The sequence below is a fragment of the Protobothrops mucrosquamatus genome, unplaced genomic scaffold (genome assembly GCF_001527695.2).
Source record: "Protobothrops mucrosquamatus isolate PMUCROS unplaced genomic scaffold, P.Mucros_1.0 scaffold2049, whole genome shotgun sequence".
Taxonomy (NCBI): domain Eukaryota; kingdom Metazoa; phylum Chordata; class Lepidosauria; order Squamata; family Viperidae; genus Protobothrops; species Protobothrops mucrosquamatus.
The window spans coordinates 67496-81403 of NW_015388156.1; the positions used below are offsets into that span (position 1 = coordinate 67496).

The 13908-nt window shown below is 44.6% G+C and overlaps 1 protein-coding gene across 2 annotated transcripts in view; it reads right to left on the reverse strand.

The window, feature by feature from the left end:
* Nucleotides 1-2694: 2694 nt before the first annotated feature.
* ME3 (malic enzyme 3) overlaps nucleotides 2695-13908 on the reverse strand; it is a 104153-nt gene continuing 92939 nt past the window's right edge. For both annotated transcript variants that reach the window (XM_015823923.1, XM_029285667.1), the window contains exons 8-14: nucleotides 10720-10817; nucleotides 9003-9116; nucleotides 6641-6746; nucleotides 5428-5570; nucleotides 4846-5019; nucleotides 3591-3689; nucleotides 2695-2974 (exon numbers count right to left, since the gene is read on the reverse strand). In XM_015823923.1, the coding sequence (XP_015679409.1) occupies nucleotides 2813-2974; nucleotides 3591-3689; nucleotides 4846-5019; nucleotides 5428-5570; nucleotides 6641-6746; nucleotides 9003-9116; nucleotides 10720-10817 (896 nt within the window). In that variant the 3' untranslated portion in view covers nucleotides 2695-2812. The remainder of the gene's footprint in view (nucleotides 2975-3590; nucleotides 3690-4845; nucleotides 5020-5427; nucleotides 5571-6640; nucleotides 6747-9002; nucleotides 9117-10719; nucleotides 10818-13908) is intronic.

Consider the following 13908-nt stretch of genomic DNA (forward strand, 5'->3'; position numbering starts at 1 on the left):
CTCTGATGGGGTCCAGCCAACCAGAGAAGACGTGGCGGCACTTTGGGTTAAGGGTGTACGGTACAAGGAGAGGCAAGACATCCATCTGCCTGGGGGGGGGGTACCCTAATTTGGATTCCTGTATTGATCAGGGGTGGGTTTAGAGGCCTGAATGGCCTCTTCTATGATTTTAAATACAATATTCCCTTTTTACAATTCTGTAATTCCATAATTCAGGGTAGAATCACAGCTGAGCATTTACTAGCCGGATGCCCTTCCTGACACCATGCAGGGTTCAGAGCAGATATTTTTTTTCTTTTGAGCTCTAAGAGAGAAACATCTGCTGGCTACCTAGAATTGAACTCTGAACCTTCCAAGTGGGAGGGGAGCATCGTCACCACTAGGCCACCACTAGGTTCATGATTTTAAGTACAATACCGTTAAAGCAAAAAAGAGAGAAAGAAAGAAAGAAAGAAAGAGAGAATAGTCCCTGAGATTATAATTTCTGGGTTGTGTTTGATGGCGAGGCATGTGAATTAACAGATGATTTTTTTTCTTCTTCAAGGCATAGTAGTGACCGTCTCATGATTTAAGCTTAAGACACGGCTAAAGGAGCTTCTGCAGGACATTCTCTAATCCGCATCCCCTGGGTTCCCTTGCTACCAAAATAAAACACAAAGGTTGCAATTTGGAGCAAGGCTTTGTGTTCTCTTTCTCAATGCTCGAGGCCGACATTGCCGTTCATCTTTTATTAGAAAAGTTACACCCGTTTCTCTAAGACTGGGTAAAGCCAGGATCATCCTTAATGGGAAGGTCTGAAGACCAGCTTAAAATCCCCACTCCTAACTCTGTCCTGAGTTCTAACTAAAACCCTTTGGACACTTGAGTGCTATTTCTACAGAACAGGCCTGGAAAAAAAAGCTATACTCTATAGCGGTGTCTGCCAATCTCGCCGATTTTAAGATGTGCGGACTTCAATTCCCAGAACTCCCCAGCCAGCCTTGATGGCTGGGGAATTCTGGGAATTGAAGCCCACGTATTTTAAAGTCGTCAAGGTTGGGAAACACTGGTCTATAGTCACCATCAAAGCCCCCCTTTTTTAATTGTATTAGCTACAGATAGTCCTCAACCTACGACTATTCATTCAGCAACTGTTTGAACAGCACTGAATGAATGATGGCTACGATTGGTCCTTGGGATGCTGGTTGTTCTCCAGCATCTCCACCGTCACACGATCACGATTTGGGCCCTTGGCAACCAGTTTGCACTTACAACCAGTTGCAGAGCACACAATCATACGATTGTCATTTGGAACCTTCTCCTGCTGGCTTCCCCAAAAAGTCAATGGGGAAGCCAACAGGAAGGTTGCAAGTTGCTAGGTTACGTTTCCCTGACCGATGCATCCTTCCCACATCCTTTCTACCTCCCTCTACTCAGAACAAGCCTCTTAGCTATCTGCTGGCCCAGGACTTATAATTCCCCGCCAGCTTCCCAACTGACTTTGGTTGTGGGCAACTGGAAGGAAGATGCCTCATCTAACATGGGATTTGGTTAACAAAGGCAACAGGGACTCCAGGGATTGCTGTTGCTAAACTAGGAGGTCTTGTTTAAGAACTGTCCCAATTGCCATCATAAGCTGAAGATTACCTGTATTCAAACTGGAGCATGACATGGTCAACCATATTTTTATACGTGGCCTGAATCCACCTTATGCTGTTGTTATCTTTCGGCATATCATGCGACCTACAAACCTGGGGTACTTGAGTAGACCAGGACTTAATTAAACTATGGATATACGTATTGTTGTGACCATACACTTGGGAGTGCTTCTTGACTTAACTCTATGCGGCCAACCAAAACGTAGTGAGTTTGGTAGAACTTTCATTGTTATATGGTGACAGGACGTTATATAAGCTAGATGGAGAAATATCAGTTATCTGGGAATTTTTCAGTAAATTGGGTTAGTGGGAATTCTGCGTAACTACTAATACCACCATCCACAGCTCTAATGAGGATCAGGGCCCCAATGATAGTTGCTAAGACTGGTAGAAGCCATGCAGAATTCTGGGCAACAAGTCACTTCTGAACTGTATGTCATGGCTGTTCCATGGGTATTTTGAAACAGTTGCATTCTCCTAAACCAAGGGTAGGCAACCTTGGTTCTTTTATGACTCGTGGACTTCAACTCCCAGAATTCCTGAGCCAGCATGGCTCAGCTTGGAAACCTCTCCCTTTCTCCTCAGCATGGCTGGCTCAGGAATTCTGGGAGTTGAAGTCCACGAGTCATAAAAGAGCCAAGGTTGCCTACCCCTGTCCTAAACCCATGGATGGTGACCTTTACTGTGAAAGGCCATAGCAAGTGCATCAGTTTAATAGATATTCTTTGGGATGAAGCCATCTACAAAAGCATTTTCTATAAACTCTGCAGAAATTCTTAATCCAGCCTTCATCAGCCTGGAAGGGAACCATGCTGAGAGGGAATTTGGAGAGCTGAATTTCTAATGCATTTGGAAAAACCCCGATAAGGGAAGGTCAGTTTGACTCGCGAAAGGAGATTTTCAAGAATATTGGAACTTTCTAAGCTTTGTCTAATCACAACAATTCGTTGGGTGCTGGTGGCATAATTGGTCCTTGTTTACTTTATATGATTTCCGGCTCAGATTATTATTATTATTTTTAAAAAAGGGAAGCTGCTCATAGAAAGGATGGGTACTTGCTCTTCTCTCAATTTATAACGGAAGATCCTACAAGCTTGACGGTCAAGACACTTTAGCATCTTAAGGTTCACAGCCGCTTGAAGACCCCTCTTGCCTGCCTTCACAAAAGAGAAGAATTAAATATTTTGAGTCTTCATTGCTTCCTGGGGCCACTGGTAACTATCAATAATGAAGGAATCATAGTCAGGGCTGTAAACGAGGGATTTCACAAATGCTTCTTTGTCCTCTGGCTCAGGATACCAGGAGGCCAAGTTGTGTTTATAGGCATAGTCAACCACCTAAGAACAAGAGACAGAAAAAAAAACATTGGACAAAGCCATTTATTCCAACTAGATGCCATCTAGATCAGAATTCCCCAACCTTTCCGGGTTGGCAGCCCAGGCGGGGGAGGGGCAGACGTGTGCGCATGCACGCATGCCCACATGAGCACCCTTTGCTCACGCAAGTGAGGCTGAGAGCACCTGTGATGCTCGCGCAATTGGGGCTGCAAGTGCCTGCAACACTTACGTGAGTGGGGCCCCGAGCACCCATGACACTCGCGTAAGAGGGTCTGTGCGCACACGTGCATGCGCCAGCCAATCGTTCATGTGACCTGGTTGCGAATAGGCCACAGACCGGTAGTGGCCCATAGGTTGGGGGCCTCTGATCTAAGTCAGTGGTTCTCAACCTTTTCCTCAACACAGACCCTCTTTAAATAACTTTTGTGTATCACCAAGACTTAAGATTCAAATCATAACATTTCTTTAAACTTTCGTGGACCCCTTGTGATGACATCACGTTCCCCCCCCCAGATGCTGAAACATTCATGGTTTCAAAACAGAGAGGAAACAGGAGTTTGTCTTCGAGAGTAGGAACTTAAATCTCTCATACCAGGAACCTCACAAAACGTCTTACTTTAACGGCAATTTTGAAGGATACGTCTCGAATGGAGCTCAAAGGGGGATACAGCCTTCCTTCAGCCAGATTTTCCTGTGTAACCTCTTGTGCAATTGCCTAGGAGAGAAGAAAGAGAGTGTGCATCACATTAGGAAATGTTTTCCAACAGGGACCACATCCTCTCTTTGTGTATCTAGTAGTACTTAACCTAAGCCAGGGGTAGGCAACCTTGGCTCTTTTATGACTCGTGGACTTCAACTCCCAGAATTCCTGAGCCAGCATGGGGGAACTGTGGCTCCTTCATGACTCATGGACTTCAACTCCCAGAATTCCTCAGCCAGCATGGCTCAGCTTGGAAACCTCTCCCTTTCCCCTCAGCAGGCTGGCTCAGGAATTCTGGGAGTTGAAGTCCACGAGTTATAAAAGAGCCAAGGTTGCCTACCCCTGGTCTAGATTCTAGCTCTTCCTAGGAAAGTTGGCTTATTCCAAGTCTGACTGTTGTTCCATCTACCCTACATACAGGGAGTCCTCGACTTACCACCATAATTGAGCCCAAAATTTCTGTTAAGTGAGACATTTGGTAACTGAGTTTTGCCCCATTTTATGACTTTTCTTGCCACAGCTGCATGCGCTTACCTGCCACTTCTGCGGGCCAGTTCTGAAGGGGCTGCAGCCCGGTAGTGGGCCGTGGCCTGGGACTTGGGGACCCCTGGCTTATAACATTTAACAATCCACCACTTAAAATCCCATAACCCTCCCCCCACCCCCATGGCAACAACACAATAGCAATAGCACTTAGACTTGTATTCCGCTTCACAGTGCTTTACAGCCCTCTCTAAACGGTTTACAGTGTCAGCATATTGTCCCCAACAATCTGGGTCCTCATTTTACCATCCTTGAAAAAAATGGAAGGCTGAGTCAACCCTTGTGAGGCTCAGAATCGAACTGCCAAGCTGCAGGCAGCCGGCAGTCAACGGAAATAGCCTGCAGTACTGCATTCTAACCACTGCACCACTGCAGCTCAATCAATCAAATCAACCACTTGATCGGCTCCATCTTCTCAGGCCCACCGACAAAACCAGTATATCCAAAAGGCAACATGGTGGAGGCCAACCATACTTCAGGGAGAATGACGCTCCAGAGGGAAGGAGCCGCCACTGAGAAGGCCTTCTTTTTGTGGTCCCACCAGATTACCTCCCCAATCGATGGGACCCATGACATACCCTCTCCTTGGAAGTAAAATGATAGTCAAGTGGAACATAAGAACACAAACCTCTGCTGTGGTGAGAAAGATTTCCTCGGTGATGTGACGGAGTCCACAGGCGATGACTCCTAGAGCAACTCCGGGGAAAACGTAGGCATTATTCCCTTGACCAGGGAAGAAGGTCTGTCCATCGGAGAGGGTCACCTTTGGAAACGGGCTCCCACTGGCGAATATGGCCCGGCCCTATCCAAAGAAATGCAAGATAAAGTCCAGGCACCATCTGATAAGAAGTCAAGATATTTTGTTTTATTATTTTATTTTATTATTTTATTTTATTTTGTGACTTTTTTCCGTGCCGTTGTAATTTCGAATAGTCACTAAATGAACTGTGGTAAGTCGAGGACTACCTGTATAATATTTTTGCCAGAGACTTGCGTTAACTTTCAGTTTCCTTTAAAAAAAAATCTGCCATAATGAACAAGGACCCTGGCGTTTGCTTACTGCACGTTGCACCAAATGTCATAAAACTGGGCACGGTCACACGATGATCCACTTAATGACATCTCAACCTAGGACCGCAATTGTTGACTCAATTACAGTCGCGGGCAGAGGACTCTCTGTAGTCGGAAGCTTCGACAAGAGCGGTCTTACGTCTGTCAAGCGGTAACAATCTTCGGCCGTACATTCTGCTTTGCTCGTTGGGTTGCTGAGGGCGAACACGATGGGCTTCTCATTGAAGGTCCCCATGTCCTTCAAAATCCGGTGAGTGAAAGCACCTGCCACAGCAGCCACACCTGCAAGATTTTTTTTAAAGGAAAGAGAACAAACGGAAGAAAACAAGAGTTGGATGGAAATAAATTGACCAGCTCAAGGTTGATTCAGCCTTCCATCCTTCCGAAGTCAGTGAAACGAGGACCCAGATTGTTGGGGGCAATACGCTGACTCTGTAAACTGCTTAGAGAGGGCTGTAAAGCATCGTGAAGCGGTACCTACGTCTAAGTGCTATTGCTAATTTCTGTGTACGCTTTACCTGAGAACTGAACGTACCTGTTTTCTGGGTTCACACAAATGCTGAAGGAAAAGCTAAGCAAACAGGCTGGATCTGTGCCATCAACCAGGCCATAAAAAGCTCACGCCAATTAAGCATGCTTTTACAACATGATGTGAAGTGATGTCCCAACCTGCTTAAGTGTTTTGCTATCTCCATCCCGCCTTTATTGGTTTTACAAATTACTCAAGGTGGTGAACACATGCAACACATCTTCTTCCTAATATTTCCCCCACAATAAGTTCTAGTTCTGCCTAAGCCATGACAGCTGGTTGAGTGACTTTTTGCCAGTCACCAGGAGACTGGGGAGTTGTAGTCCCACCTTATAGCTATAAAAAACAATGAAGTGACTTTGGGCCAATCACCGGGAGACAGTGAGTTCTAGTCCTACCTTAGGATGGAAGTCAGCTGGGTGACTTTGGGCCAATCACTGGGAGACGGTGAATTTTAGTCCTGCCTTAGGCTGGAAGTCAACTGGGTGACTTTGGGCCAATCACCGGGAGACAGTGAGTTCTAGTTCTACCTTAGGATGGAAGTCAGCTGGGTGACTTTGGGTCAATCATGCTCTCTCATCTCAACTCATCGCACAAGGTTGTGGGGGAAAAAAATAGGAGGATGAAGGAGTATTAGGTATATTCACCACCTTGAGATACTTCTATAGTAATAAAGGTAGGATTAAAAAAATGTAATAAATAATAATAAATAAATTATTAACAAATTGTAAATAAATAGGTAAGTAATTGCAGCATGAAAGTGAGAGTCAACAGGAAGGCATGAAGAACAGAGAGAATTCTACAAGGAAACCAGAACAGTTACCAATAATAGCTGTTGGTTTTATTGTCCGCACCACTTCCTCCAGGGTCTTCACAGTGGGATGGTCATGAGCAAACATCTCCTTCTCGTGGTTCAGATGACTTCTGCCCTGGGAAACAAGAAAAGCACAGGCAAACATATTTCCAAGTTAAAAAAAAAGAAAAGAAAAAGACTGGAGCAAGCCATTTTTCCAGCATTGTGGATCTACGGGGATTAGATATATGAAAGACTTGTTCTCAGTGGTTACTCAACAAAACCCGGACAAACTCATTCTTCCTGGAGAGTCACCAATCCTGAACATTTCCAGAGGCAGCTGGTCATTCATTTAATAGGTTGTCTTGGTGGCCATAGCAAAAAGAAAGTCTGAATCATTTTTAAAAAAATATGGGTGAGCTGTTTTATATTTATGGAATATTTCATGCTATTTTTTTTTTAATATTGTTACTCACACCAAGCTCTTAGTATTAGAGAGGGAAGGGGTAAGAAATCTGATCCCATACTCCTTGTGTTATTCAGAAGCTTTTGGGATCTGGACGCAAATTTTCCAAAGAGTTTGAATGATGGGATTCTGAGGGTGGCCGAAGTAAATTCTTCACTCAACACTGAATTCCCACAATCCAGTGATCGCTAGTTGAGTGATGCCATTTGTGACCTTCTTCTGCTGGCTTCTCACGAAGTAAGTCAATGCAAGAATAGAATAGAATAGAATAGAATAGAATAGAATAGAATAGAATAGAATAGAATAGAATAGAATAGAATAGAATAGAATATGGAATGGAATGGAATGGAATAGAATAGAATAGAATATGGAATGGAATGGAATGGAATGGAATGAAATAGAATAGAATAGAATAGAATAGAATATGGAATGGAATGGAATGGAATGGAATGGAATGGAATAGAATAGAATAGAACAGAATAGAATAGAATAGAATATGGAATGGAATAGAATAGAATAGAATAGAATAGAATAGAATATGGAATGGAATGAAATAGAATAGAATAGAATAGAATAGAATAGAATAGAATAGAATGGAAAGGATAATAATAGAGTTGGAAGGGATCTTGGAGGTCTTCTCGAGCATGAGATCCTATATCATTTCAGACAAATGGTTCCCAGTCTCTTTTTGAAATCCTTCAGTGATAGAGCATCCACAACTTCTGGAGGCAGGCTGTTCCACCAATTCATTGTTCTAACTGTCAGGAAATTTCTCCTTAGTTCTAGGTTGATTAATTTCCTTGATTAATTTCCTTGATTAATTTCCATCCATTGTTTCTCATCTTGCCTTTTGGTGCTTTGGAAAATCGTTTGACCCCCTCGTCTTTGTAGGAGCCCCTCAAATATTGGAACAGTGCTATCATGTCCTCCCTAGTCCTTTTTGTTAGACGAGGCATACCCAATTCCTGTAACCATTCTTCGTACGTTTTAGCATCCAGCCCCCTAATCATTTCATGTGAAGTGACAGTACAGCTTTATATTGACCTGGTGAGACCACCCTTGGTATGCTGTGTCCAGTTCTGGTTACCATAATACAGAAAAGATCTGGCAACTCTAGAAATAGGGCAGAAAAGAGCAACAAAGATAATGAAGGGTCTTAGAGGCTAAGCCACATGATGAACGATTGAGGAAACTTGTTATGTCTAGTCCAGGGGTAGGCAACCTTGGCTCTTTTATGACTCGTGGACTTCAACTCCCAGAATTCCTGAGCCAGCATGGCTGGCTCAGGAATTCTGGGAGTTGAAGTCCACGAGTCATAAAAGAGCCAAGGTTGCCTACCCCTGGTGTAGTCTAATAAAGAGAAGGACTAGGGGTGATATGATAACAGTCTTCCAGTTGAGGGGCTGTCACAGAGAAGAGAGGGTCAACTTATTCTCCAAAGCACCTGAGGGCAGGGCAAGAAGCAATGGATGGAAGTTTATCATGAGGAAATCCAATTTAGGAAACATTTCTTGGTAGTGAGAACATTAATCAGTGGAATTGCATGCCTCTGGAAGTTATGAGTGCTCCATCACTGGAGCTTTTTAAGAAGAGATTGGACGACCACTTGTCTCCTGCTTGAGCAGGGATGGATTATAAGACCTCCAAGGTCCCTTCCAACTTAAATATTCTACGTTCTCTGTTCTAATGGGGAAGCTGGCAAGAGGTTACAAATGGCGATCAGATGTCTGCAGGATGCAGCATCCCTGCAAAATTTGCCTAGCGATGGCACCTGGACTAGCAGGACTGCCATCATAAGATTCCACAGTCATGTGACATTGTGTCTTATGACTGCATCACTTAGCAACAGATTTACCAATCCCAAGTACAGATGCCGCAGCGTCCCTGGAATCCCTGTGGTGTCTGTTTTAAGGGGCTGACAATTACCTTGACGATGAGTCCTTTCGAGTCCACCATCCAGATCTTCTTAACGGCTTCTTCTCTGGGAATTCCTTCTTTCTCGAGGGCCATAACTATGAGGTGAGCAATACCCAAAGCAGCCTGCAAAGAAGCAAAAAGTCAATTCATTATTTCCTTCTAACGGGAGGAATGAAAGAGTAGGGCCACTCAGGGTCACCTGAGTAGTGCAAAGGGGTGTGGAACCTTCTTGGCTGCAGGATGTTTTCTGTCCTGTGTCTCGTCACTGTTGTTGGGGCTGAGTCTGTGCTGTCTGCATCTCAAACTAAAGTGCAAATGGTTTGAGATGCAGCCAACACAGACTCATCCCTAACAGCCTGCGCCTGTCTCCAACAGTGTAAGGACACAGGGCAGAAGACATCCTGCAGCCGAGAAGGCTCCACACACATTTGCGCTGCTCAGGTGATCCTGAGGACACAGGTAAACCTCCAAGGGGTCTCAATGACTCTCTAAACCAGGGGTGTCAAACTCAATTTCATTGAGGGCCGCATCAGCATTGCGGTTGCCCTCAGGGGGGCGGGTGGGTGTGGTCAGGGTGGGTGTGGCCTACTGGATGGGCGTGGCCTACTGGGTGGGTGTGGCCAGCTCTACATCGTTCGTGTCAAGGGTGCCTGTGGGGGCCTGGGCAGGAGTGGGACAGATCTGAGGGTCTCTGGCAGAAGGGGATGGGACCGGGGCAAGCGCCAAGGCATGGTCCACTGGAGGAGCCTCACTGTTCCTCTCAGGCCATGCAGAGGGGGGGGGCTTATGGAGCTAAGACTGAATGCGTTTCAGCATAAATGGCCACCACAAAATTGTACATTGGCTCCCAGCTGGCCTGGGCCAGGGCCAAGGCAGCGGGGGCCGTTTCCTCACTGTTTCCAGGATGGCTTCACAGGCCACATGAAACCACTTCGCGGGCCGCATCCGGCCCCCGGGCCTTGTGTTTGACATGTCTGCTCTAAACAAATGCAAATGACCAGCTGCTTGCAAGGAATATAAATCCTTCCATTCCCCAGTCAGAGCTGAAGAAGCTTCTTGGATGAGAAGCAAAACGAGTTACAACAGCACTGAAAAAAGTGACTTATGACCACTTTTCACACTAACAACCACTGCCGCATCCCCATGGTCACGCGATCAAAATTCGGATGCTTGGCCCCTGACTCCCATTTATGACGGTTGCAGTGTCCCGGAGTCACGTGATCCCCTTTTGTGATCTTTGGACAAGCAAAGTCAATGGGGGAAGCCACTTAACAACAGTGTTACTAACTTAACAACCGCAGTGATTCCCTTAACAACGGTGGCAAGAAAAACTGTAAAACGGGGAGAAACCCGCTTAACCACTGCCTCGCTTAGCAACAGAAATTTTGGGGATCAACTGTGGTTGTAAGTCAGGGACTACCTGTGTGTTGTTGCAAAACCAGCCAATGGGTAACGTAAAGGGATGTGAGATGAGCGCTTGAGAGATGGAGGAAGAACCACGGTCAGATCAGAGAGGCATGGCAAAGATCTCAGAAGGGATCCTGTATAGTTTCTCGGACTATAAAGGGGAGAAATGTACTTTGAAACTTGCAAGATTCTTTTCATGTAATCTTACAACCAAGTGGAGCTCGTACTTCCGGATGCGCTTCTAGTGTGGACTACCTCGCAAGGCTGAGCGGTGGTTCCCCCAAACCCTGTAACTCTCAGAAGCAAACCAGAATCCTACCTCGCCAGCTCCTTGGAAGACAAACTTATGATCAGAAAGCTTGTTCTTTGTAATTCTTAAGGCAGCGAAGATTCCTGCTGTAGCAACAGAGGCAGTTCCTGCAAAAAGGAAAAAGAATATATATATACATCCAGACAATCCTATCATTGCTGTGGATGGACCTCAGGAGTGTAAAGGTAATATAAAGAACTTGGTGTCTTTTTTTCAGTAAGGTCTGGTGTTTACTGAAGTCCACGATCAACCAGAACAGCTGAGATTACAATTTTCCCTGGTGGTTTACAGTTTACAGATTCATTTAAGAACCAGGTGATTCACTTACTAACTGTAGTAATTTGCTTAACAACAGGGGCAGAAAACTTTGTGAAATCAGGTGTGGCCCACTTAACCGCTGTCTTGTTTAGCAATGGAATTTCTGATCTCAAATGTGGTCGTAAGTCGAGGACCACCTGTAACTTTGGAGGTGAGAGAGGGGAGTTGGCTCAAAGTCACCCCACAATCTTCTGTGACTACGAAGGGTCTCAAACCTGGGTCTTCCCATTCCTGGTCCAATATCTGCATCGCTACAACACACTTTCCGTCTAATGGTGAAAAAAGTAAGGTTCTACATTTAGGCAAGAAAAACCAAATGTACAGGTGTAGTATAGGGGGTACCTTGCTCAATAGTAGTAACTGAGAGAGGGATCTCGGAGGCCTAGTGGACAATCACTTAAATAGGAGCCAGCCGTGTGCTGCAGCTGCCAAAAAGGCCAACACAGTGCTGGGCTGCATTAACAGAGGGATAGAATCAAGATCACGTGAAGTATTAATACCACTTTACAAGGCCTTGGTAAGGCCACACTTGGAATACTGCATCCAGTTTTGGTCACCACGATGTAAAAAAGATGTTGAGGCTCTAGAAAGAGTACAGAGAAGAGCAACAAAGATGATTAGGGGACTGGAGGCTAAAACATATAAGGAACGGTTGCTGGAATTGGGTTTGTCTAGTTTAATGAAGAGAAGGACGAGGGGGGACATGATAGCAGTCTTCCAATATCTCAGGGGCTTCCACAAAGAAGAGTTGGGGGTCAAGCTCTTCTCCAAAGCGCCTGAAGGCAGGACAAGAAGCAACGGGTGGAAACTAACCAAAGAGAGAAACAACCTAGAACTAAGGAGAAACTTCCTGACAGTTGGAACAATTAATCAGTGGAACAACCTGCCTCCAGAAGCGGTGAATGCTCCAACACTGGAAGTTTTTAAGAAGAAACTGGACAGCCATTTGTCCGAAATGGTATAGGGTTTCCTGCCTGAGCAGGGGGTTGGACTAGATGACCTCCAAGGTCCCTTTCAACTTTATATTTATTATTATTATTAACCCCAAAACTGAATTACCCTGTATTGTAGTTTATAAGGCAGATTGTGTTGTTTTTTTTTAGAAAAATATGGATCACGGCCATTCATCGATGGCTTCCTTTCCTTGAACCAGCCTGTGGACTTCAGAGTTGGATTAAAAGAGAATTTGACATCAGCCTATTGTCAGAAGAATAACGTAGGGTTCCAACTTGAGCTGGGTTGGCACAGGAACAAATCAAAATGAAATCCAGACGCTGTGAGGAAAGAAGATTTATTCTTTTCCAAAAACAAATAGGTTTGCCCGTGGGGGTAGCTACAGAGAACATGGGGTACACACAGAGAATGTTTTATAGGGGGATTGATCCTTAGTATGGGATGGAGGGGCATGCTGATTCTAGTGTGTGACACCTGAGGGGCGTGTGTGTGTGTGTATGTGTTGACTCGGAGAAGGGGTTGATTAAATCAAGTGATGTGGATTGAGTTTCTTTCTTTGAACTGTGAGCGTTATGATTGCTTACACTGTGTTGACTCAGTTTGGTGTGTTTGCTTGGATGTGTTTACAATTTGAAATAAGTATTTCATTAATTCTTATGGTTGCTGTGAGTTTACAGGATTTGGGGGGGCTGTTAATCAGTAACTCTGTTGGAGACTTGAGTTAGTTAACATATGATTCCCTATAGAATATTTCTAACACAGTTATATAAATTTATAAATTCTTCCCATGCTGTCCAACATACATAGTCGGACTGTGCAATTTCTGGACCATTAAGCCAAACTCATCTCTCAGTCACAACGGGGTCTTGTTAAGGTCGCTTAGCGCTAATGGATACACCTCTTGTATTACTGCAAAACTAAAGTAACACAATCACACCTTTGCATTATAGATGAAACTGATGGCTGCGCTTGCCAGGTGTTTAGATATGGGCTTAGCTAGGCCAATAAGAAATCGTCTAAATTTCTGTTGAGGCACGAATCAATCTGAACTGAAAGGAAGGAAGGAAGGAACTCTCCTAAATCAATCTTTGTAAAAAGGAATCAGGAAGTGTGTTGGTTTACACAGTTGCTCTGGAAACATTTGATTAGGATAATTTAGGATAACCTTCCATCCTCCGGTCAAACCTGGCTTGGTTTTGAGAAGATGGAACAAGCATTTGGATAAATGGTCTGGTCTGTTGCCTGTAACTATGGCATTGGTGCTTCTGACCAATTTTGCAATGTACAATTTCAAAAAAAAAATCGCAGAACCAGTTTATTGACCTGTTTTGGGTTGTGTAAGGCCAACAACGCTTTTGATTTTTGCCCTACAGGGGCTTCTTAGAAAACAAATTTACTATGTTCTGAATTCTGATGAAAAGGAAAAATTTTCCAACTCGCATTTTAGATGGCGTTTTCCAGGTGGATATTAAAAGCTGAATTGTGTACCAATAAAGAGGAATATTTGTATGAGTTTTGTGCCTGCTTCTTTCAGCTATAGAGGGGAAAAAATATAATGAACTGTTCAGCAGAGGAGAGGCAGTTGCATTATCTTACATTAAAGCCTGACGGGTGCCACAGAATTTAAAGAGAATTGATTGCAGGCTCCCAGTTGAACTCAATTTTGCAATTTATACCACACTACCCACACACAAACACAATAAATATCTGGTTGCCTGTGAAGTTGCCTGTAGACCACGGTATCATGCTGCGGCGTCTCGGTGGGTTAGGAGTGGGAGGCACCGTTATGCGGTGGTTCTCCTCCTTCCTCACCGACCGTACGCAGTCTGTATTGGCAGGGGGACAGAGGTCGACTCCTAGGCCCCTAGCTTGTGGGGTGCCTCAGGGGTCGGTCCTCTCCCCCCTTTTGTTCAATATTTATGTAAA